Raw genomic sequence first — 22232 nt, 5'->3', positions numbered from 1 at the left:
TTTATGGAACTTTTTTCGTGTGTGGGCTCTCTGATGGTCTTACCACTCCTATCACTTTTATAGGATTTATCAGCAGCATGGATTCTGTGATGAACTGTCAGATTGGAGCGCCAGCTGAAGCTCTTCCCACAGGTCTCACACGTGTAAGGCTTCTCCCCCGTGTGCACTCTTTGATGGGACTGTAGCTGTGAAGGCCGACTGAAGACCTTACTGCATCTGTCACATCTGTACGGCTTCTCTCCAGTGTGGACGCTCTGATGAAGCTGAAGACTTGAGGCCTGAATGAAGTGCTTCCCACACTCCCCACACTTACATGGTTTCTCTCCTGTGTGGACCCCCTGATGCATGTCGAGGTTCAGGCTCCGCTTGAAGCCCTTCCCACACTCCTCACATTTGTATGGCTTTTCTCCAGTGTGGACTTTTTGATGGGCTTGAAGGTGTGAACTCCGACCAAAGCTCTTCCCACACTCTTCACAGTTGAATGGTTTTTCTCTGCTGTGGACTCTCTCATGGGCCAGAAGATTTGAGGCCTGCCTGAAGACTTTCCCACACTCCTCACAATTATACGGTTTCTCTCCGGTGTGGATTCTGCAATGAATTTTAAGATCTGCTCTACGACTGAATCCCTTCCCACACTCTTCACATTTGTATGGTTTCTCACCGGTATGGATCAGCTGGTGGATCTGAAGTCGTGAACTCTGATTGAAGCCCTGCCCACACTCCTCACACTTGTAAGGTTTCTCTACACTGTGGGCCTTCTGATGGATTTGAAGATATGAACTCTGACTGAAGCCCTTCCCACATACCTCACATTTATAGGGCTTCTCCCCTGGGTGGACAACCAGATGAACTTGATAATGGGAGTTCCTCCTGAAGCTCTTCCCACACTCATTACATTTGTATGGTTTCTCTCCTGTATGGACTCTTTGATGTGCCTGAAGGTTTGAACTCAGAGTAAAGCCTTTACCACACACATTACATATGTATGATTTCTCTCCAGTGTGGACTCCCTGACGGGCCTCAAGACTTGAAGGCCGACTAAAGCCTTTCCCACATTCCTCACATTTGTAGGGCTTTTCTCCTGTGTGGACCCTCTGATGAATGTATAGATTTGAGCTACAAATGAAGCCCTTCCCACACTCCTCACATTTGTATGGTTTCTCTCCCGTATGGACTCTCTGATGGGACTGAAGGTGTGAATTCCGACTGAAGCTCTTATCACATGTGTCACATTTGAATGGTTTCTCCCCAGTGTGGACTCTCTGATGGTCCTGAAGGTGAGAGGCCTGACTGAAGGCCCTCCCACACTCCTCACAATTATAAGGTTTCTCTCCCGTGTGGACTTTACAATGAATAGTAAGTGCTGACCTACGACTGAAGCCTTTCCCACATTCCCCACATTTGAATGGTTTCTCTACAGTGTGGACTTTCTGAGGAGTCTGCAGCTGTGAGCTCTGACTGAACTCCTTGCCACACTCATCACACTCACTGTGTTTTCCTCCCACGTGAACTCTCTGATGAATATGAAGAACCGAGCTGTAACGGAAGCCTTTTCCACACTCACTGCACATGAGACTTCTCTTTTGAGTGTAATTGCTGGTGAAGATCAAAGGTGGAGAGATCGGTGAAGGTTTCTTTACATTCATCACACTGGTAAGGATTTTGTCCTGTGTGAATCATAGTATTCTGATCCAGTGTTGAAACCCTCGTGCTATCTTTTCTATAATCGCTGTAGCCGTAAGATTTTTGACCCTTGTGTACTCCATGAGCATCAAGGTGATGTGAAATCCAACTGATGGTGTCAACATCCTCTTTACACTGACACAGTTTATTTTTCATGGAAATTTGCTGGTGTCTATTCTGATAATTCTGGGACTCAGCCAATGAAGTTTTCCTCCAAGAATCCTGGGCTCTCAAAGTTGCAAACCTTGGATTTCCAGTACTACTGGGATCACCTGCTTTATCATTTAATATACGGTTCTCATCTTCAGAAATTTGAATAGAGTCCTGCCCCAATCTGACAGGGGGAATCACCTTGTTTGTGGAACTGACAACTATTTATCATGGAGTCTTGGCATCTGGTTAAGTCATTTGCAATCTGTTGCCAGATTTGCCAGCAGGAAAGCTCTTCACGTGATCCTCTGTCTTGAACGGCCCTCAACTCACTTTGATTGTTTTCTTCTATATGGACAGAGAATTCAGAGATGTGGACACGTGAAAGCTTTGTTCAAAGATTCAAGATTTTACACTTAAGACACAGTATGAGACTTTAATGAACCTCAGGATGGTTCAGCTGATCTTTCGCACGACAAATGAAGTTCTCTGGTTTATATACTAACAGAAACCAAGAGATGGTCTGTTAAACTCCCAAATACTTAGCATTAATGAAACCCATTTAAAACCAAATGACTACTCTGACATACTATTTAAATCATCTTTCAAAAATTACATGTCATTCCTACCATAACACAGTATCAATAAAGACAAGCATTTTGCTGTGCTCACAGCTTTAACAGTGCCTAGCAGTTAGTCAGGGCTCAAGAAATGCATGCACAGGTGAACTCAGTTTGATTTCTAGGATTCTCTACAATTCTGAATCCCAGGTTAAGTTTGAACCAAGTCAGAGAAGCGAAACAGCTTTTACACGTCAGGTATCAGATACAGGAAAAGGACTGGAAAGTACAGTTTTGCTTAAGTTGAAAGGCTGCACCCGAGGCGGCAGCACACCAAGGGGGTTAGTGCTGAGGAGGATATGAAAGGTGCTAAAAACCGGGACTTCCCCGGTGGCACAGTGGTTAATGATCTGCCTGCCAGTGCAGGGGACACAGGTTCGAGCCCCGGTCCGGAAAGATCCCACATGCCGCAGAGCAACTAAGCCCGTGAGCCACAACTACTGAGCCCACGTGCCACAACTACTGAAGCCCGCGTTCCTAGAGACCGTGCTCTGAAACAAGAGAAGCCACTGCAATGAGAAGCCTGCGCACCACAACGAAGAGCTGCTCCCACTCACCACAACTAGAGAAAAGCCCATATGCAGCAACGAAGACCCAATGCAACCAAAAATTAATTAATTTTAAAAAAGGGTCTAAGAATCAGTGGGGTTAAAAAAAAGCATAAAGACCTATGCACTGGATCCTTCTGAGGCATTTGTGCTGCCTAATATGTTCCTCCACTCCCCCTGCCAATCAGGAGTCAAAATTTAGAGGCTAGGGAAGAATGCTGTCTCTTTAAAAACAGCATGGAAAATTTTTGGACACAGATACATTGGTCTTTAACAAGAATGAGTTCCAAAGTGAAGAATGGGGTTTATGAGTGAGCTGGGAATAACTTCCATAGCCTGTGATAAGTATTGAGAAGAAACAGACTAGAAACTATTAAAGAATGATCAAAGCACCCAAGGTGACATTATCTAAAATGCCTTCTACAAGATACATACAAATGCACACACACACACACAAAATGTTTGTAGAGCTAACAAAGATCGATTTCTTATTAGTGAGGTGGGCTTTGGAGGAGGCAAATGGGACGCAGCGGGGCAAATCTTTTAAGGGAAAGGCTAACTCACCAGCTGCCTGTTTTCTGAGACCTGTTCTCCCCTGGTATAAGGGATAAGGAAACAGAAATTTCTTTCCTTCTATGGGAGGGTTACCTAAGAAGTAGACATAAGAATCCTCATTCAAAACAGTATTTCCTCCCCAAATGAATTTGCTCTGCTACTAAGAGCTCAAGGAAAGTCACAGGGAAAGCATTTTACTCAGTTTGGTTATAATTACAGGTTCTATACATATTTTTTGTGCAAGTTGATGAGGGCCAACTTGTACAGAAAGGCAAACACACACATACACACATCATGGGCACCTGAGAAGTTAGAATTAGGCTAGGAATTCATTTGAAGACAAAAAAACATTTAGCAATATCCCTTATTCACTCGGATTTGTTCACCGCCTACTAGCTATTTTCATGGAAGGCTAATTTCTCTATCCATTAACTCATTCGTTTATTCAAGAAATATTTAAGAGTTCCTGTCATGTACCAAGACTATGCTAAGCACTGAGGCTAGTGAGCAATAAACATATAACAGACCAAATTCCTCCTGCACTCCTGGATTACCCTCCAGTGGAAGAAAGAGAGGCGAGAAACAGGTGAACAAAATGTACATGAGTGAAACGCTTAGAGACAAAACAAGGCAGGGCAGAGAGAGTAAGAAAGAGAGGACTGTATTTCCCATAGGGTGGTCAGAGGACAGCCACCTCCTCATCTTTAAGGTGACTGACTGAAAGAAGTAGAGGCCTAAAAGATTACAGGTGAAAGAGCATTCCAGGCAGAGAGAAGGACAAGGAAAAGGCTCTGTGGCAGAAGCATCCTTTGCAGGTCTGGAAAAGATAGGGTAAGAGGGAGGAGAGGTGGTGTATTCAGGGAGGTGGTGGAGAACGAACAGCAGCCCACAGAAGGCTCTAGAAGCCACTTTAAGTGGTTTTTATTCTAAGTAAAAGAAGCCACAAGAGAATTTTGAAACAAGAACATAACCTGACTTAAAGTTACAAAAGATCACTTTGCCACCTAAAGAACAAACTGTGGGAGGAGAAGGGTGGCAACAGGTGACCAGTACAAAGACTATGCAATAATCCTGGAAAGAGATTTCCAACTGGGACCAGGTGATGGACAGCACAGGGCTGGTGAGAAGCAAAACAGATAGACAGCTAACCACAGGAACTCACGACTGCTTGGTTCTCACCTAAATTTCTATCTGCGTTGCTGAATTCATCAACCAAAGCCTCTCTTCTCTTTCTATATGTTTTGTATCTCGTTTGAAGAATGAGAACATGCAAAGTCACAAGTTAACATGAACGGGCTAGAGCGAAAGTTTACTAGAAATTTGAGTTCCAACTGCATATTCAAGGTATTGAAAGCTGTGTTTTTCAAACTTTGTATCACGACCCACTGAAGAAACAGCATTTATTTCACAACCTAGATACACAGGTAGAAAAGTATACATTACTAAAACGAAGCTTGAATGACCTATATCTAACCAATGTCTCTTTTCATGAAATCTGTTCCCACTGGCTCTCACACCACTCATGCCATCGCCCAGAGTTTCTGCTGCAATGTGTTGTACTCTTCCTAAGAAACTCTGATATTTTCTATACTATTTTATTTCATTAAAAAATCACACGTAGGGCTCAATAAATTGGCTTTATGATCCACTAATGGCAGGGAGGGAAATCTGAAAAAGAATACACAAGGTACAGCAAGATACTGTCGATTTACAGTTCTTTTACAGAATAATTGAAAAGGACCTGAAACACACTGTTTGGAAAGACCAGAGGCATCCTCTCGTGTCCCACAGGAATTGCAAAAGTCTGGTCCCCAAACTCAGGGAACCACCTCAAGAGGCCCAAAGCCTTGAAACACCAAGGTCACAAAGACACTCGCAGAGAAAGGCTGTCCTCACCCACTGAGACCAGGTTCCGGAAGTTTTCCACCATCACATCCTGGTACAGCTTCCTCTGGGCCGAGTCCAGCAGCCCCAGCTCCTCCTCTGTGAAGGCCACGGCCACGTCCTTGAAGGTCACCGCCTCCTACGACAAACACCACCACCTCAATCTTATACCCAGTGGCCAGTGGAAGAGGGGCAGCCCCGAGGAGACGAGGAGGATGGGAAGTTGCTCCGGCTCCTGTGAGGTGTGCAGACTTCCCAGCACCCCCTCCTTCCATCCTGCCAATGCCACACACTGACTTTCCTCAGCCTCACCGGACGTGCAGCTATGAAAGAGAAAGCTTTGTGTATTTACCTGGGGCTCTCAGACAACTCATAAGTAAACTCCCTAGAATTCTAACCCCTGGATCCTGAACTAAAAAGCTTTCACTGTTTAATTATTATTGCCAAGTGCCCCAGAAACAGTTACCAATTTAGTCCTGGCAGTATTTGATGGCACCTGCTTTCTCATTGAGGTGGGAACCAGCTGAGAAGGAGTGTTATCTGTGGAAACTAACCAAAAGGCCATGCCAGGTCTCTGAATGAAAACTCTCTCTTTCCCCGTTTCTGTCTTTCGCTTGAATGCAATACTCTGACTCCAGACCCTTGGTTTTCTGGGTGAGTCTGAGTTGGTTCCTCCTTTTTTCACAACCCCTATTCTTTATATTTAAAACAAAGATGAAACCAAGCACCTCTTTATACAATTGTTCTGAGCTGTCTATGCAGTGACAAGTGCTTTAAGTACCACTGGACTTTTTAAACTAAGGTCATGTATTACTCTGATTAGAAAAAAATAGAAGATGGAAAAAGAAACAAACCAGTAAATAAAATACACAAAGGGTCTGACTCAAGCATGGGGAAGACTGAATCTAACTCTGGTCGTGAGAAAACTTCTAACCATACATTATTTTTTCTGCGTGAAGCAGCAGTTTGATCCTGCTGTGCTCTGCCGTATTTGGATATTCTACCAAAAAACATCCAAGGCACCACATGGAAAACATACCTCTTAAATTCTGAATACCTAAACCTACTATGTTAAGGGCAAAAAGGGGCAATATTCTTCAGAACAGATATTTTGAGAACAAGGTTAAATCAGGAACACTGTCACTGTAGTGCTCCGAAAACAGGAGAAGTCTTTCAACTCAATGTCTGTGAATAAAGAATAGTTTAAAAAATAGGTGCAGGGCTTCCCTGGTGGCGCAGTGGTCGAGAGTCCGCCTGCCGATGCAGGGGACACGGGTTCGTGCCCCGGTCCGGGAAGATCCCACATGCCGCAGAGCAGCTGGGCCCGTGAGCCGTGGCCGCTGAGCCTGCGCCTCCGGAGCCTGTGCCCCGCAACGGGAGAGGCCACAACAGTGAGAGGCCCGCATACCGGGGAAAAAAAAAAAAAATAGGTGCCTAAGTTTGCAGGAACATGATAAAGCAATTAAAAGTGAATGTTAGCTAGTATTAAATGAAAAAAACAATTTAAAACTGTATCTATGTTATAAATACAAATACACATCCATGAATACATATGATGAAGAGATTACAGAAATATAAAAGCAGCTAATTTGTAAGCAGGTAAGCAGTAGACTGGAAGATGTCCTTCATTTCCCTTAATTTTTCTTTTACTTGTAAAATAAAAAAATGATGAAATAAAACAAAAATTAAAACCGAAACCAATTAAATTTAACAGGAATTTTAAAAAAAGCACACATGGCACACTCAGGTCCTCATATGCTTAGACTCTCCTTGAAAGAGAAAACCCATATGGAACTATACCCAATATTTCGTAATAACCTATAAGGGAAAAGAATCTGAAAATATATGTATATATATGTATAACTGAATCACTTTCCTGTACACCTGAAATTAATACATTGTAAATCAACTATACTCCAATCAAAAAAAAAAAAGAAAAAGAAAAAAGAAGAGGAAAACCTGTGTCCAACCTGAGTACAAAAATGGCGTTTTTAACAGCAAGAAAGGCAAGCTCTACTCACCTGGAATGTGCTCATTTTCTCTCTCCTTCTGGGGCAGTGCAGAGTCCTAGCAAGACAGACAGGGAAAGAAGAAGTCAAACTGGAAACTGGTTTAAAGAAAAAGAAGTCACTAACCCACGTGGTGCTCATTGTGAATTACCAAGGCTCCCAGTCCTCGGGGTGGCTACAGCTGATTATGCTTGATGAGCAGAGCCCCACGCAGATACCAGATGCCCCCGTGAACCCCCTCAGTGGCTGTGTGAGGAATGACCTGCCCATTCATACACAGTGGCCCCCTCACAGTGTGCCTGCAGCTTCCACAGGGGTCATTCTTATTCTGGGTATGGTGTAAACAGAGACCATGTAAGTCAGAGTAGGTTTTGGAGTCAATAGGCATGGGCTCTGATCAGGCTACGCCATTCACTAGCAGTGTCACCCTGGGCAAATTATGCACATCCCTTCGCCTCAGTTCTGTCCTCTGCCAGTAGGGGAGAACACGGGCATCCACCTCGTGAGATCGTCATAAGGTAGGAAGCTCTGAGAACACCACTGTCAGGGTTTCTTATTTCTTAGCAACTGCGGTAAAGCAGATGATATTTTAGTTAGAAATTATCCTTAGAGATGTGATTTCTACCAACAGAAGACTGTCAGACATGTGGAGGTCATACGTTGTTGCCCTGTTATGTGAGAGTCTTTAGACTTCTGAAAATCTCTGCTTGTCTTCCTAAAGATTTTGTGACTGCAACAATAATATTTAAATTGACATGGACAACTTTTTACAAAAGGTATAAAAATACGTTAAGTTTCTTTTTAAACAGGAAGTACCCTTTTGACAATTATGCACAGAGGTAAAGAGAACTAATAAAAGCCAGGATTCTGCAACAACGATAAAAAATAGTTTGACAGTCCATACCTAATTCAAATGAAAAAAGACAGGAATCTGAATTGTAATTATATCATCATAAATATAGGAAAGTTTAAGAAATAAATGGGAGACTTCCCTGGTGGTGCAGTGGATAAGACTCCACATTCCCAATGCAGGGGGCCCGGGTTCGATCTAGTACAAAAGATGGCAATGATTCCACTCCCCAAAGCTTGGGAGAGAGACATCTTCACAACTTCTAACGACCTCCATTTTGACTCTACACTTGCTAGCTGTCTTCTGCTCAATTCAGGATTCTGAAAGGGGCCCTGACAGTTGACAATAATTAGTGGGGGAATAAAATCATTGGACTAAGTAGGGCTTTGGTGAATCCAGCTCAGTTTTATCTGTGACATCCAGCAGGGTCAATTTCCTCGGCCTCAGTTTCCAGAAAAGACCCTCTCTTGAGCTTCTCGAATTTTCACGTGCATGTGAATTACTGCGGGATCTTGTTGGAATGCAGCCTCCTGGGCCCCCTACGCAGAAATTATAAATCAGAAGGTCTCGAATGGGGCTCAAGGCTGGGCATTTCTATCCAAGTGATGCCAGTGCCGCTGGTTTGTGGACCACAATTTGAGTAGCACTGCAGTGGAACATCAGTCCCACAAAAAACAGCCTCCACTACACAGAAACATACACAAAGAGTAACCAGACAAAAAGGCACTAAAACATTAACAACTGCTATCTTTACATCCTAAAGTTATAGATAATTAAAATTTTTCTTTATGTATATATCTGCATTTTTCCATAATGATTATGCTGCTTCTATGATATACATATTATTTGAAATAAAATAAATGACCCAGTTGAGAAAACTATCTTAAAAACTCATAAAATAGCCTAAACCTTGCTCTCAAGGTCCCCACAATTAAGTCCCAACCTACTTTCATGATATGATTCTAGCCAGTACCCTATGCTCAAAGAGAATATACCAAAGGGATTAGCAAACTCAGCTGCTGGACTCAAACTGCCTGGGTCCCAACCCCAGCTCTGCCTCCTACCATCGGGGTGAGGATGGGCCCACAGGGTTGTGTTCCCTGCCCCCAGCTCCTCAGCCTTAAAGTAGAGAAAACAGCAGTACCAATTCACAGAGCCACTGCCTGATGGAAATGTGGTCATGTGCATAAAGCTTTTAGAATGGAAATTAGTGACCAAGGCTCAGTTATCATCGTTACCCATGTCCCATACGTTCTACAATTTATAGGAATATCTTAAGTAGAAGAATGCCAAGTCCTACTCACGTGGGGCTCTGTTGCCTCTTCCTCCGTGCAGTGCTTTTTGAGAAGCCAGGGCTGGGGAAGGAAAGGAGACTGTGAAATACCAGGGCTGTTGTTTCCATCCCCACTAATTCATACCGCACCCCCTTCCGCCCCCGTACCAGCTAGAAGTCCTCTCCTTCCAAAACAGGCCAGGAGTCCAGGACAATTCAGCTTCCTGGGCTCACAGAATCCCGCTGCGAAATGGGTGCCTCCCGAATTAGCGTAGTATTAATACCAACAACGTATCAGGCAGTTGTAGACCTTTTACTTGTGCTATCTCGTTTCTTCTCACAACACTATGTTAACAAGGCATTCCTTTCTCCCCCCTTTTACCGAACAGCAACGGAGGCACAGAGGAGTTAAGCAACTCACCCAGTGTGACGCCGTATGAAGCGGTAGGGCTAGCTCATAGGTGGGGGACGGGGTCAGGTTAGGGGTGAAGAAAACCGGGGAGACCCTCAAACCCCAGGAGGCACGACCTGAGCCCACCCCATCCCGGGTACGTTACCAAACGCAAAGAAGCTCCGCCCGCGGGACGTACATCACCACTCCAGGCCCTCAAACCTCCGCTTTTAGCCGCCCCTCCTCTTTCTCCCCAAATGAAAGGTCTGCAAACGTTGGCCCCAGGCGCATGTCGGGGAAGCTTGAATGGGTCGTGAAGAGCGGACCTGAAACACCGCCATCACGCAAAACATGGCTGCTACGTGTCCTCCTGGGGCGGAAGTGCCTGCGACTAACCCGGAACTCCTGGACCACATTTCCCAGAATTCCGCGGGTAAACCTTTACAGCGAGGCGTTACTGTAGCTGCAGTATATGGGACTACACGAGTTTACGAGCTCTGGACTACATGTCCCAGAATGCAAGGGTGGGTGCGGGGGTGTCTACCGGCACCAGCTCTGGACTACATGTTTTCACTCTGGTTTTCACTTTCCGGAATCCCTGAGAAGGTCTCGGGCAGTCTTGCCGTTCTACTGTGTAGGCTTCAGAAGAGTGTAGATTCTGTTCATTGAAAGGCGTACAAACTCAGTAGAATTTTGGACGTCTTCAAGAGGCTAAGCGACATAAAAGCATTACCAGCCACGAAGGCTTCCTGGTAAACCCCAAAGAGTTTCACCATTGGAATAAGGGGAGAAGGAAACTGGGCTTTCTTTGGCAGGGACTGAAGCCAAACGCCAAAACACCTCATTCCCTGAGATTGTGTAAAGGTGAACGTGTTTTGTTAGCATCTTACAACCCGTGCAGAAGCAAGGGAAAATCCTTTCTAGAGACAGACATCAACATCCTAGGTCTCAAGTTATTTCTGTAATTATAAAATCTGTGACATTGCTATTTGACCAAGTGAACTTTAAGGGGAAGGAAAAAGCATTACTTGACATACGGAGGGACACTTCACAGTCATAAAAGTTTCCAATTATCAGAAACTAATAACTTCAGCTGATACTTTATAAAGCAAAAATTGACAGAACCATGAAGAGAAACATTCAAATTCATAATTGGATCTGGAGATTTGAACACATACATAGAGGGAAATGTTGAGCCTTAAAAGCATATATTAAAGTAGAAAGGGGGGCTTCCCTGGTGGCGCAGTGGTTGAGAGTCCGCCTGCCGATGCAGGGGACACGGGTTCGTGCCCTGGTCCGGGAAGATCCCACATGCCGCAGAGCGGCTGGGCCCGTGAGCCATGGCCGCTGAGCCTGCGCGTCCGGAGCCTGTGCTCCGCAACGGGAGAGGCCACAACAGTGAGAGGCCCGCGTACAGCAAGGAAAACAAAAACAAAAAAAAACAAAGTAGAAAGGAAGTTGAAAATTGATTCAGAAAACATCCATTTCAGGAAGTTAATAAATGAATAATAAAACTGAAGAAGGCAGATGGAAAAATATAAGATCAGATTAATGAAATACAAAATAAAGTAGATCCCACACACACCCACAAAACAGAAATTAAAGAAAAAAACAAAACAAACAAAAAAAGATCATCCATAGTATAAACAAAGATTTTTTCAAAAATTTGTTCCAAATTCTTTCAGGAAAATATCCTCCAAGAACTATTCCTGACTTAAGCCAACATAGCACACAGGATTTCTTTCCACTACAAGTAAAGTGAAATCTTGGATATAGCATGATGAAATACGGTAACATGATTAAGTTTTATTTATTCACCTCCTGTTCCCTGTGGCACCCTCCACTCCCTTCTCTACCCCGTAAGCTACCATTCTAATTTGTTTGATGTGTTTTCTTTTGGGTGTGTTCTTGTGCACAATGTGCACTTGTGTATATTTTCGATTCATATAAATAATATTGTGTCATAAAATTCATTCTGGTGTTTATTTCCTTCATTCAGGAGTATATTTTTAAGATTCACCCATCCGGGCTTCCCTGGTGGCACAGTGGTTGAGAGTCTGCCTGCCGATGCAGGGGACGCGGGTTCATGCCCCAGTCTGGGAAAATCCCACATGCCGTGGAGCGGCTGGGCCCGTGAGCCATGGCTGCTGAGCCTGCACGTCCGGAACCTGTGCTCCGCAGCGGGAGAGGCCACAACAGTGAGAGGCCCACGTACCGCAGAAAAACAAACAAACAAAAAAAAACATTCACCCATCTATCTAATTTGTTTCATAGAGTTCCATTTTCTGCACCCACATTTTACCTGTACTCTTCCAACTGCCATGCCAATGACAATAAAGTAAACATCTTCTTACATTTGTTTATAGACGTATCTGAGAATTTCTTTGGAATACATACCCGAGTGAAATTATTTCATAGCAAATGTGTATACTTTAATAATATAGCCAGATTGACTTCCTGAAGGGCTACACCAGTCCAGATTACCAAAGAGTTGCACGTCAGGTTTTTGTGCAACCACTTACCTTCATTTGGACGACTCATCACCGTTTTGCTAGTGTATTAAGTGTATAGTAGTATCTTGTTTTAGTTAAATTTCTCTGATTTCTAATAAGTTTGATCTTTTATTCAAATGCTTGGTAGCTTCATCTATAAATGTCTACTTAAAACTTTTGCCCCATTTTCTAATGTGGATGCTATCTTTTTCTTCCTCATTTCTATTACATATTCTGATTATTAATACCTTTTCAGTTTTACCAATTACAAGTATCCTTTCCTAATTGGGCACGTGTTTCTAAAATTTTTCTATTGTGTTCTTCATGGAATAGAAATCTTTAATTATAAGATAATAAACCAATAATTTCTTAATATCTGTGCTTCTGAAACTCCTCAGGTGAAAAAATATATTTCTACCTTTTAAAAATTAACTTTCTAGACTTATCTTTCACATGTAGGTCCTTTAAATATTTTGGAGTCTATTTATGTACATTTTATTACATGGGATCCACTTTTATTTTTCTCCAAGAGAAATTCTTAAAAATAGTGATATTCATGGCTTGAAGATTCAATATTACAAAGATATCAGTAATCCTCAAAATGATCTATAGGCTCAGTCAAACCCCAATAAAAACACCAGCATTTTTTCCCCTTGGAAATTGATGAGATGTTTACAAATATTATGTGGGAAAGCAAAGAGCTACAAGAAGGGCTGGGGGCTTCCCTGGTGGCGCAGTGGTTGAGAATCTGCCTGCTAATGCAGGGGACACGGGTTTGAGCCCTGGTCTGGGAAGATCCCACATGCCACGGAGCAACTAGGCCCGTGAGCCACGTAGTGAGCCTGCGCGTCTGGAGCCTGTGCTCCCCAACAAGAGGCCGTGATAGTGAGGCCCACGCACCACGATGAAGAGTGGCCCCCGCTTGCCACAACTAAAGAAAGCCCTCGCACAGAAACGAAGACCCAACACAGCAAAAATAAATACATAAACTCCTACCCCCAACATCTAAAAAAACATAAAAATAAAAAATAAAAGAAGAGCTGGGACAATCTGAAAGAAGAATGAAAAGAAAGATATTAGTCACATTAAATCTTACTATAAATCTACAATATAAGATAGTCTGGTGTTCGCTCAAGGATAGACAAGATAATAGACATCAAAATCCATGTTGAAACAGACATTATAACAACGTGTAAAAAGAAAACACTGCAGGGAGTTCCCTGGTGGTCTAGTGGTAAGGATTTGGCGCTTTCACTGTGGTGACCCTGGTTCAATCCCTGGTCAGGGAACTGAGATCCTGCAAGCCACGCAGCACGGCCAAAAGAAAAAAGAAAGAAAAGAAAACACTGCAGCAGAGAGGGGAAAGAACTCTTGTTAATACAGTTGATCCTTGAACTAGGGTTCAAGGGGGTTAGGGGTGCCAACCCTCTGCTAAGCTGAAAATCCAAGTATAACTTATAGCCAGTCCTCTGTACGTACATGGTTTCTCCATAATCGGCAATTCTGCATCTGAGGATTGAACCAACCTTGGATCGTGAAGTAGTGCAGTATTTACTATTAAAAAAAATCCTCGTATAAGTGCACTTGTGTAGTTTAAACCCATGTTGTCCAAGGGTCAACTATTGGTTCTCAGTCAGCTGGATATCCATATGGGAAAAATATTAATCATTACTGCATAGGATATAAAAATATAAATTGCAGAAGATCTGCAGACTTAAATTTGAAAAGTAAACAATGATGCTTTAGGAAAGAAACGTAAGATAACAGCCTTTTTGCCTTGGAGTAGGAAGAATTTCTTAAGACCAAAAAAGTCACCAACTGTGAAAGAAAAAATTGAAAAATTGGACTATTTTAAAGTTAAGAAACACTGTAAACCCAAACGCAGCACTCTTGGGCCAAAAGTGAGAGATATTTTAAAAACATCTATGGAATAAAAGACTCAGATGCATCCCTCATGCCCATGCATTCTTCAAGGGTCAACTGTATCTACCAAAGTTGAACATATACCCTAGAACCCTTTGGCTCCACCCATAGAAATATCCCTCAAACAAGTGCACAAGGCACATTCTAGATTGCTCACATCACCACTAACTGTGATAGCCAAGAATGGGGAAGTACCCAATACCCACCAATAATGGGATTAATAAATAGATTTTGATATGTTTACACACTGCAATAATATCCACCAATGAAAATGAATCAAAGGTATCCACTCCCAACAATATGGATAAATGTCATGGATATACTGTGGAGCAAATGAAGCCAACACAAAATAGCACCTGTTACACGACTCCATTTATATCAAGTACAAAATAGGCTAAGTGAATCTACACCATTACAAATTAGTGGCTACCATATGGAAAGGAAGGTTACTAGAAAGAGCCAAAAAGGGATGCTTCTAGGGCTTGGGGTTTGTCCTGGTCCTCCAAGAACTAGACGGCAAAGTGCTGAGAAAGACTTTAATGAACAAATCTTTCATTAGGGAAAACATCGGAGAGGAAATGGCAGGGAGCTCTGGAAGGCTGGCGGAGCTATCAGCTCATAGTGCAAGTCTGACCCTGAGTGAAGATTTGGAAGAAAGATTTGGTAGATCATCCGAGACTGCCTTGTCATCCACGTAAACTCCTTCAAGGCTGTCAGAGTCCTTGAAAAAAGGTCACTGGACAGAGGAATCCTGGTCTCCAAGAAATGGCCTGCCTTAGGATCCCTGCTGTGCTGACTAGGAGCAATCAGGGGCAAGGCCGGCCTCCAGGCAAACCTGGTGATGGGTTTAAGAGCAGCAGCTGGGACCTTTGGCCAGTTATGCTCCCTGTGGTCATAACTGTGAAACAGGAGACTCTCAACGTGGATGCTTCCTTGCGATAAGATCTGGTTCTTTATTTCTGTCAGTAATAGTACTGAAGCAACGTTGCGTCCTTCTCAGTATAGCATACCCCAGAGATCTAAAACGTTCGTTTGTTCTGTTATTGATCATGTTCATCTCTTGGCTAAGGTAGTGTTCACCAAATTTATACCTACTGTATTTCTTGTTGTGATTAATACTTTGTGGAGAGATACTTTGGGTTTTGTAGCATCCTGCTCCTTGTAAACTTTCAACCAGTAGTTTTATAATTCATTGATTACTCTTGCCAGAACCTATCATTACTATGATGGTTGTAAATAAGGATTTTTTTTTTTTTTTTTTTTTTTTTTTTTTGCAGTATGTGGGCCTCTCACTGTTGTGGCCTCTCCCATTGCGGAGCACAGGCTCCGGACGCGCAGGCTCAACGGCCATGGCTCACGGGCCCAGCTGCTCCGCAGCATGTGGGATCTTCCCAGACTGGGGCACGAACCCGTGTCCCCTGCATCGGCAGGCGGACTCTCAACCACTGCGCCACCAGGGAAGCCCGTAAATAAGGATTTTTACATTACATCATTCCTTCTATATATTTATGGTTTGGCATTCTATTATGAGAGCCCTTCCTTCCCTCCCTTCCTCTTTTTTTATTCATATTCTGTATGATAATTGTTTATTTTATGGCCAAATTGCTCAGATTTACCCCGTGTGAGTCTCTTCAAGCTGGATCTTTTTACACATCCCGCCACTCTTTCCTACTTTCTGGCACAGTAAATTTTCTCCAGGATCATTCTACACTTTCCTTGCTCCAGCCCTGAAATAGAAACGTGGATATACATGCTTATATACATCACATACACATGTGTGTGTTTGTATATCCTCACACTTCCATATCTACTTCTGTAAATACCTAGCATGTGCACTCACTCCCTCTCTCTCTCTACAGATGGGTGGACGGATGGATGGATGGATAGACAGATCTGTATAAATAACTTATGGTCAGACTTCCATATCCGTGGTTCCTCTGTATCTGCAATTCTGCAACCATGGGTTCAACCAACCACAGATCATGTAGTACTGTAGTAATTACTATTAAAAAAAACCCTGCATATAAGTGGACCTGCCCAGTTCAAAACCATATTGTTCAAGGGTCAACTGTAACTTGCTAAATAAAGCCCTTTAACCAACTATATTAAAAATACCACCATTGGTCTGCGTATGGAACGCCATCCAAACCTGCTTTGTCCTTACTGGTTCCACATCCAGAGGGTCCTCTGCTATTATGCTCAGTTCTCTCCCCTTGTGCATCTTTTCAACAAGAGCAACTTTTTTTTTTTACACCTCCACAATGTAGGTATATCCACTTTTGTTTCTAGCTCCAGGATTTTCCCTCTCCCTATTATGGATCTGTAGTTAAAGCACAGCATAAATAATAAAGCTTCAATTGTTGAAACTCATGAATTTTTCTGTGTATGCAAAATAATCTGAGAACTGTTTTGTTTTTGAAATTGGCTTCCGGAGTTCCTACCATAATTTTGATCTTATATGCCTTATGACAATATAGAACAATCATATAAGGTCTTAACTTGCTATTGCAGAGACTGCGCTCAACCTAGGTCCACAGAATGCTCTGATGTCATCATTGAGGTCACAGAATTCCACTGTGCGCCTGGCAACCTTGCAAACATAACAGCCCTGGTGAGCACTAGGCAGTACTGCTGGTTCACTAAGTGGTACAAGTTTTTCAGCCATTTAGGAGACTTGACTATTTTTATTTGTATTGAATCATTTCAACGGATTGCCCAAGAGCCAACAAGGGCCAACCTGTAGGGAAGAGGAGGAGTTGGACATCTCTTGAGGCATCTTCTAAGGGAGACTTCTAGTTGGTACCATGAAACGGCGACAAAAGAGGAAACATCTGGAAAATGAAGCTCCTAAGATCTTCACATTTGGGGCAGTTTTCATTTCAGCTGTGCTTCAAATTGCTGGCTGGAGACGGCCTGTTGGAAGGTGGCTGAAAGCAAGTAGCAATCCTTCGGGCAGCCTGGCCCTTCTCGACTGTCAGACATCTTCAGGGATATTCTAGGAAATGTTGTTTGTTCTAGAGAAGGGAGGGAAACAATCCAATTGTCCAATAATGCTTGAATGGAAAATAAATGATGCTATATGCATGTGATGAAATAATATCAAGCAGTCAAAAATCAAAGACCTAGATCTATATGGATTCACGTGGATAAATCTTGAAAACATAATATTGATTGAAAGAAAATAAGATCAAGAATGTTAGATTGTGATAACAGGTATGTAAGTATTTAAATATTTAAATCAATTCAACATATTGCTTCTATATATATATAGATGCAAGAAAATAAACTTTATCCAAAGAACACATTATTTACATTTCCTATGCTCATTTATCTAGGAGACCCAAAAGAACCCACAGATAAACTAGCAGGAACTAATAAGACGGTTCAACAAGGCACACACATACAAGATCAATAAATTTTAAAAGTCAATCAGGCTCCTCTACACTGGCGATAACAAATTAGAAACTGTAAAAGAAAATAAGAAAAAAAGAAGATCTAAAAATTGTCACAAGAGCCATATAAATTATTTAGAGCTAAGCATACGTAGAAGGCAATATAACTAACAAACTGAGTACGAACAGTTAAACTCCACCCAACCCAAGGTTAGGAAAAGACTGTTGTTACTTTATGAGAACAGACCCTCTTCTTAAGTGGCAGATCAGTAAGTGAGAGTGAATCAAAGAAACACAGCATTTGAAAAGTCAGCTAGTCCAAGCCTCTTGATGGCACATACAGAAGCTGAAGCCCAGATAGGTTGAGTTACTTGGTAAAGGGCCCAACGTCCTGACTCAAGGACTAGCATTTTTCACTCATTCGTAAGACACAATCAAATGCAGTACCTTGGAAAGAGATGGGAAAAAAATGAAGAAATCAATTATATAGTTCCTCATCTTTAAGTACAGAAATAGCTGTGACAAAATTACACGTATTGAGGGAAAATTGAAGTGCAGAGTTTAAAATGTCAATAATCCACAGGGAAACTGGAGACCACTGAAAATATTCATATTAAATCTCTCTAGAAAAGACATGAAAAGATCTCCACTCAAAATGTGAATTTTATAATAGACATGGTATGATACAATTTATAATAGATATGGTATGAACCTTTCCCTTTCACGGGAAAGGTTCAGCTGGGAAAAAGGAAATGTTCTTGAAAATGGGGCCTGTGCTATTGCAGACACTGTGCTCCACCTAGGTCCACGGAATGCTCTGATGTCATCACTGAGGTCACAGAATTCCACTGTGCGCCTGGCAACCTTGCAAACATAACAGCCCTGGTGAGCACTAGGCAGTACTGCTGGTTCACTAAGTGGTACAAGTTTTTCAGCCATTTAGGAGACTTGACTATTTTTATTTGTATTGAATCATTTCAACGGATTGCCCAAGAGCCAACAAGGGCCAACCTGTAGGGAAGAGGAGGAGTTGGACATCTCTTGAGGCATCTTCTAAGGGAGACTTCTAGTTGGTACCATGAAACGGCGACAAAAGAGGAAACATCTGGAAAATGAAGAGTCCCAGGAAACTGCCGAGAACGGAGGAGGTATGTGGGGGGCAACATGCTGGGGCACATGGGTTTCTGCCAAACTAAACCTTCTCTAGGATGGGGGGGACTGAGAACGTGTCACCTGTGAAGCAGGGAGCGAGAGACCTTGTCTCACTGACGCTGCCGTATCCATCCGGAGGGTCCCTGTGGTGTGAGACGGCACAGAACGGCCAGATGCCCCCTGGGAGATGGGAGGTCAGCTCCGCTGGTCTGAGGACTCTCCCCTGGGGCAGCCGGGCCTGGAGCTCTGTCGGACTCATAGCAGGCTGCATCCTGCTTGCACAGACCTAGAGGTGCAGCTTTTCTCAGTCCCCGATTTCTCTCTTATTCTCTTGGATCGTTCCCTGGGGTCATGAGGTGGGGGATGTGAAGGATGCAAGGATGCTGAGAGAGACCCATGAGTTGCTTGGCCTCTTTTACCAAAGTGGAAAGAGAAGCCCCATGAGTTGAAGGCCCTGTTGAAAACTATCTTGACAAGTGGAATGCACTTTGAAAGAAGATTGTTTGTCTAGGGATGGTGTCATATTGAAAGCAAGGAGGTTTTATTCCTTCAACAGGAAGAATTTCCCAAAGGAGATCAAGGGAAGGGAAGGGTTTTCCAGAGACTGAGACCGCGTGAGCAGGGGTGAGAAATGGCCTCAGGGTCCTGCGGGGAGCTCTGAGAGCCACGGGCCACGGGGTGCCTGCGTGCATTAAATGTAGGCGAGTAGCTTGCCCTGGGAGAGGGGTGGTCACCCCAGAGCTCCAGCTAGAGGCCTCTGCCCCAGATTAGAGCCCAGTAGCTCCTACCAGGCCCAGGGCCCTGGAGACTGTAGGATGGGCCCTGGGAATGGAGCTCTAGACAGCAGGCAGATTTCCAGGCAGTGGCTGGGACAGGCTGGGGAAGGCAATGAGTGCCCCTGACCATTCAGAATATTTTGCTCTGTGTTCCTGTGTGTGACTGTGTGTGTGTGTGTGTGTGTGTGTGTGTGTGTGTGTGTGTGTGTGGTAGTGCAGAGAAGAGCGAGATGAATGGGGTTAGAGTGCTTACCAGATATAAAGTCTGCGTGGTAAAGTTCTTGTCACCCTGCCTGGACCTGGCTGACACTCGGTGTACGTAAGAGTGTATACAGAATTCTTGTTAGGGGTGTTTCATGAGACAGTAACTCATACACCCATGTACACTCTGATACAGCAAAAATATCACACACCCCACATATAACTTCCTTAGTAAACCACACACAGCACATGGAGGTATATACATGCATCCCTTCTGTACTACGTTCTCATACAACCCACCTGTATCACAATCGTCTCCTCTAACACCAAACGCTGGAGATGAGATATGTATATAGACACACACACTATATATATAGGACACACACACACACACACACACTATATATATATGTATCTCCTCAACTCTTGCACAAACACAGCTAACTTCAGCCATCTCTAAATACCTCTATAAGAACCAGTCACGTGTCATACACACCACACTTATAACACATTCTTGAGTAATGCCAGACCCGCTTTGTACAAACCACAGTAAACCACAGTCTCAGTAACCCAGGTCAGGATGGCCAGAGAAAATATGGGCTATCCAGTTCAATTTGAATTCCAGATAAACAACAAGTAATTTTTCAGTATCAGTATGTCCCACATATTGTATGGGCCATACTTACACTAAAACTAAGTCAGGCCAAACACTGCATGGGAATACTTACACTAAAAAATTATTCTGGGTTTATCTGAAAGTGAAATTTAACTGGGTGCCTTGTATTCTGGTTCGCTAAGTCTGGCAACCCTTATATACTTACCACCAGCTGATGTATTATATATTTATTGTAGTTTTGTTTAGTGTGTGTCTTCCCCTACTAGAATGTGCAGCGTTACCAAAGACTACAACAATGGAAGAGTGCCGGATACACAGGAGTAGCTGCTTACTGAATCTTGGTGACTGAATGAATGAACACGCACCATAAATACAAGCCACACCATGTAATGAGGAAAAGTTACATGTCCCAGAATTCCTGACTTGTGAACAGAAACCATGCACACAAAGGCTACAGACACAGATAGACACATCTGCACTGTGCTCCCCATGCCAACCCCACACTTACCACAGACTTAACTGATACACATCACTCACTCTTCCCACACACTCACAGTCACCACCGAGGCCTACATTACCAACTAGTCAGTGAGAGAATAAGTATGGATTGGAATTAAATCCTGGAGTATCCACTGGGAACCACACTCTCAACTGTGTGTATTCACTGCACCTGACACGTGTCACACACTCAGTAAATATTTGTGGACAGAGGACTGATGAACCCACCCTGAGCCTTTCATTCCTCCCTCAGGAATCTCGAAGTCACAAGAGGATCCCCCTCGGCTTGGATCCACTGTGGTGGCCCAAGGCTGCAGCCCAGGGCCAGGGGAGGTCTCCTCTGCCTCTAAATACTTCTTCTGTACTTCTACTCGGCGCAAGCTCAGCTACGCTGGTAAGGGCGCAGGGCTCCTCAGGTGAGGGGGTGCTTGGCTGTGAGGCAGGAGGCACACAGATCCCAGGGAGGCTGAGAGGAAACCCAGGGTCATCAGAGGTGATGAGGGCTCTGTGGAGGAGCCTGGGCAGGATGGCTGAGCTGTTCCGAGGGCGTGGATGCCAGCTGAGTCTGGGTGTGTGTGTGTGACTACTGCTACTACCATGGTGGGGAAGTCAAGGAGCAGGGGCCGGAAAGGTCTGGGCTTGAGGTGGAGGGAAGAGGGACCAGATTAAGCATCTTCAGAGGAAAATGTAGGCTTTGTCTTTGCCTTTGCTTCCAGAGAAGGACAGAGTTCTGCATCATACACCTCCAGCCTGAGAGCAGGACCATCCAGCTCAGGTGCACACAGCTCACACATACACGCGCCCTCCAGGCACAGCCCTTCTCAGTGCACATCAACCCCAAGCACGTGCTCCACAGTACTCTCCTCCTGCACCACAGCCCCATTCCACAAGGAATGCACCACCGATATTCCCAAACTCACACTCCTCGTCGTACACGCATCCAGCCGCATCCCTCACATACCACAGCCCTCACCACCATACTCCACACCCCTGTATACAGACACCGCTCCAGTATCCCCCCCACGCACATGAAAAGCCCACAGATGACACCAGATACACCACTCCGTCCTACGGCCAACAGACACCAAGCTCGCGACATAGCTATGTCGTGCCAATGTCCCTCTCTCGTCTACCACACCTGCTCCCTCAGCTTCCGGCATGGCCCATGCATGTTATTATGATTTTAATTTCCTTTTTCAGGAATCCGGAGATTTCATCG

At 43.8% G+C, this 22232-nt stretch overlaps 1 protein-coding gene across 1 annotated transcript in view; it reads right to left on the bottom strand.

Annotated features, from left to right (window-relative positions):
* The window catches only part of LOC308611620 (uncharacterized protein), a gene marked incomplete at its 5' end in the record, with an annotated part of 72166 nt that extends 61427 nt beyond the window's left edge, over positions 1-10739 (bottom strand). The window contains 5 exons of the mRNA XM_081260335.1: positions 5453-5579; positions 7462-7507; positions 9604-9654; positions 10130-10289; positions 10642-10739. Of these exons, the coding sequence (XP_081116461.1) occupies positions 5453-5579; positions 7462-7507; positions 9604-9654; positions 10130-10289; positions 10642-10739 (482 nt within the window). The remainder of the gene's footprint in view (positions 1-5452; positions 5580-7461; positions 7508-9603; positions 9655-10129; positions 10290-10641) is intronic.
* Between the last annotated feature and the right edge of the window lie 11493 nt (positions 10740-22232).

Source organism: Mesoplodon bidens (genome assembly GCF_964165515.1).
Source record: "Mesoplodon bidens genome assembly, contig: HAP1_SCAFFOLD_525, whole genome shotgun sequence".
Lineage (NCBI taxonomy): Eukaryota > Metazoa > Chordata > Mammalia > Artiodactyla > Ziphiidae > Mesoplodon > Mesoplodon bidens.
This window is presented reverse-complemented; position numbering and strand designations above follow the sequence as displayed.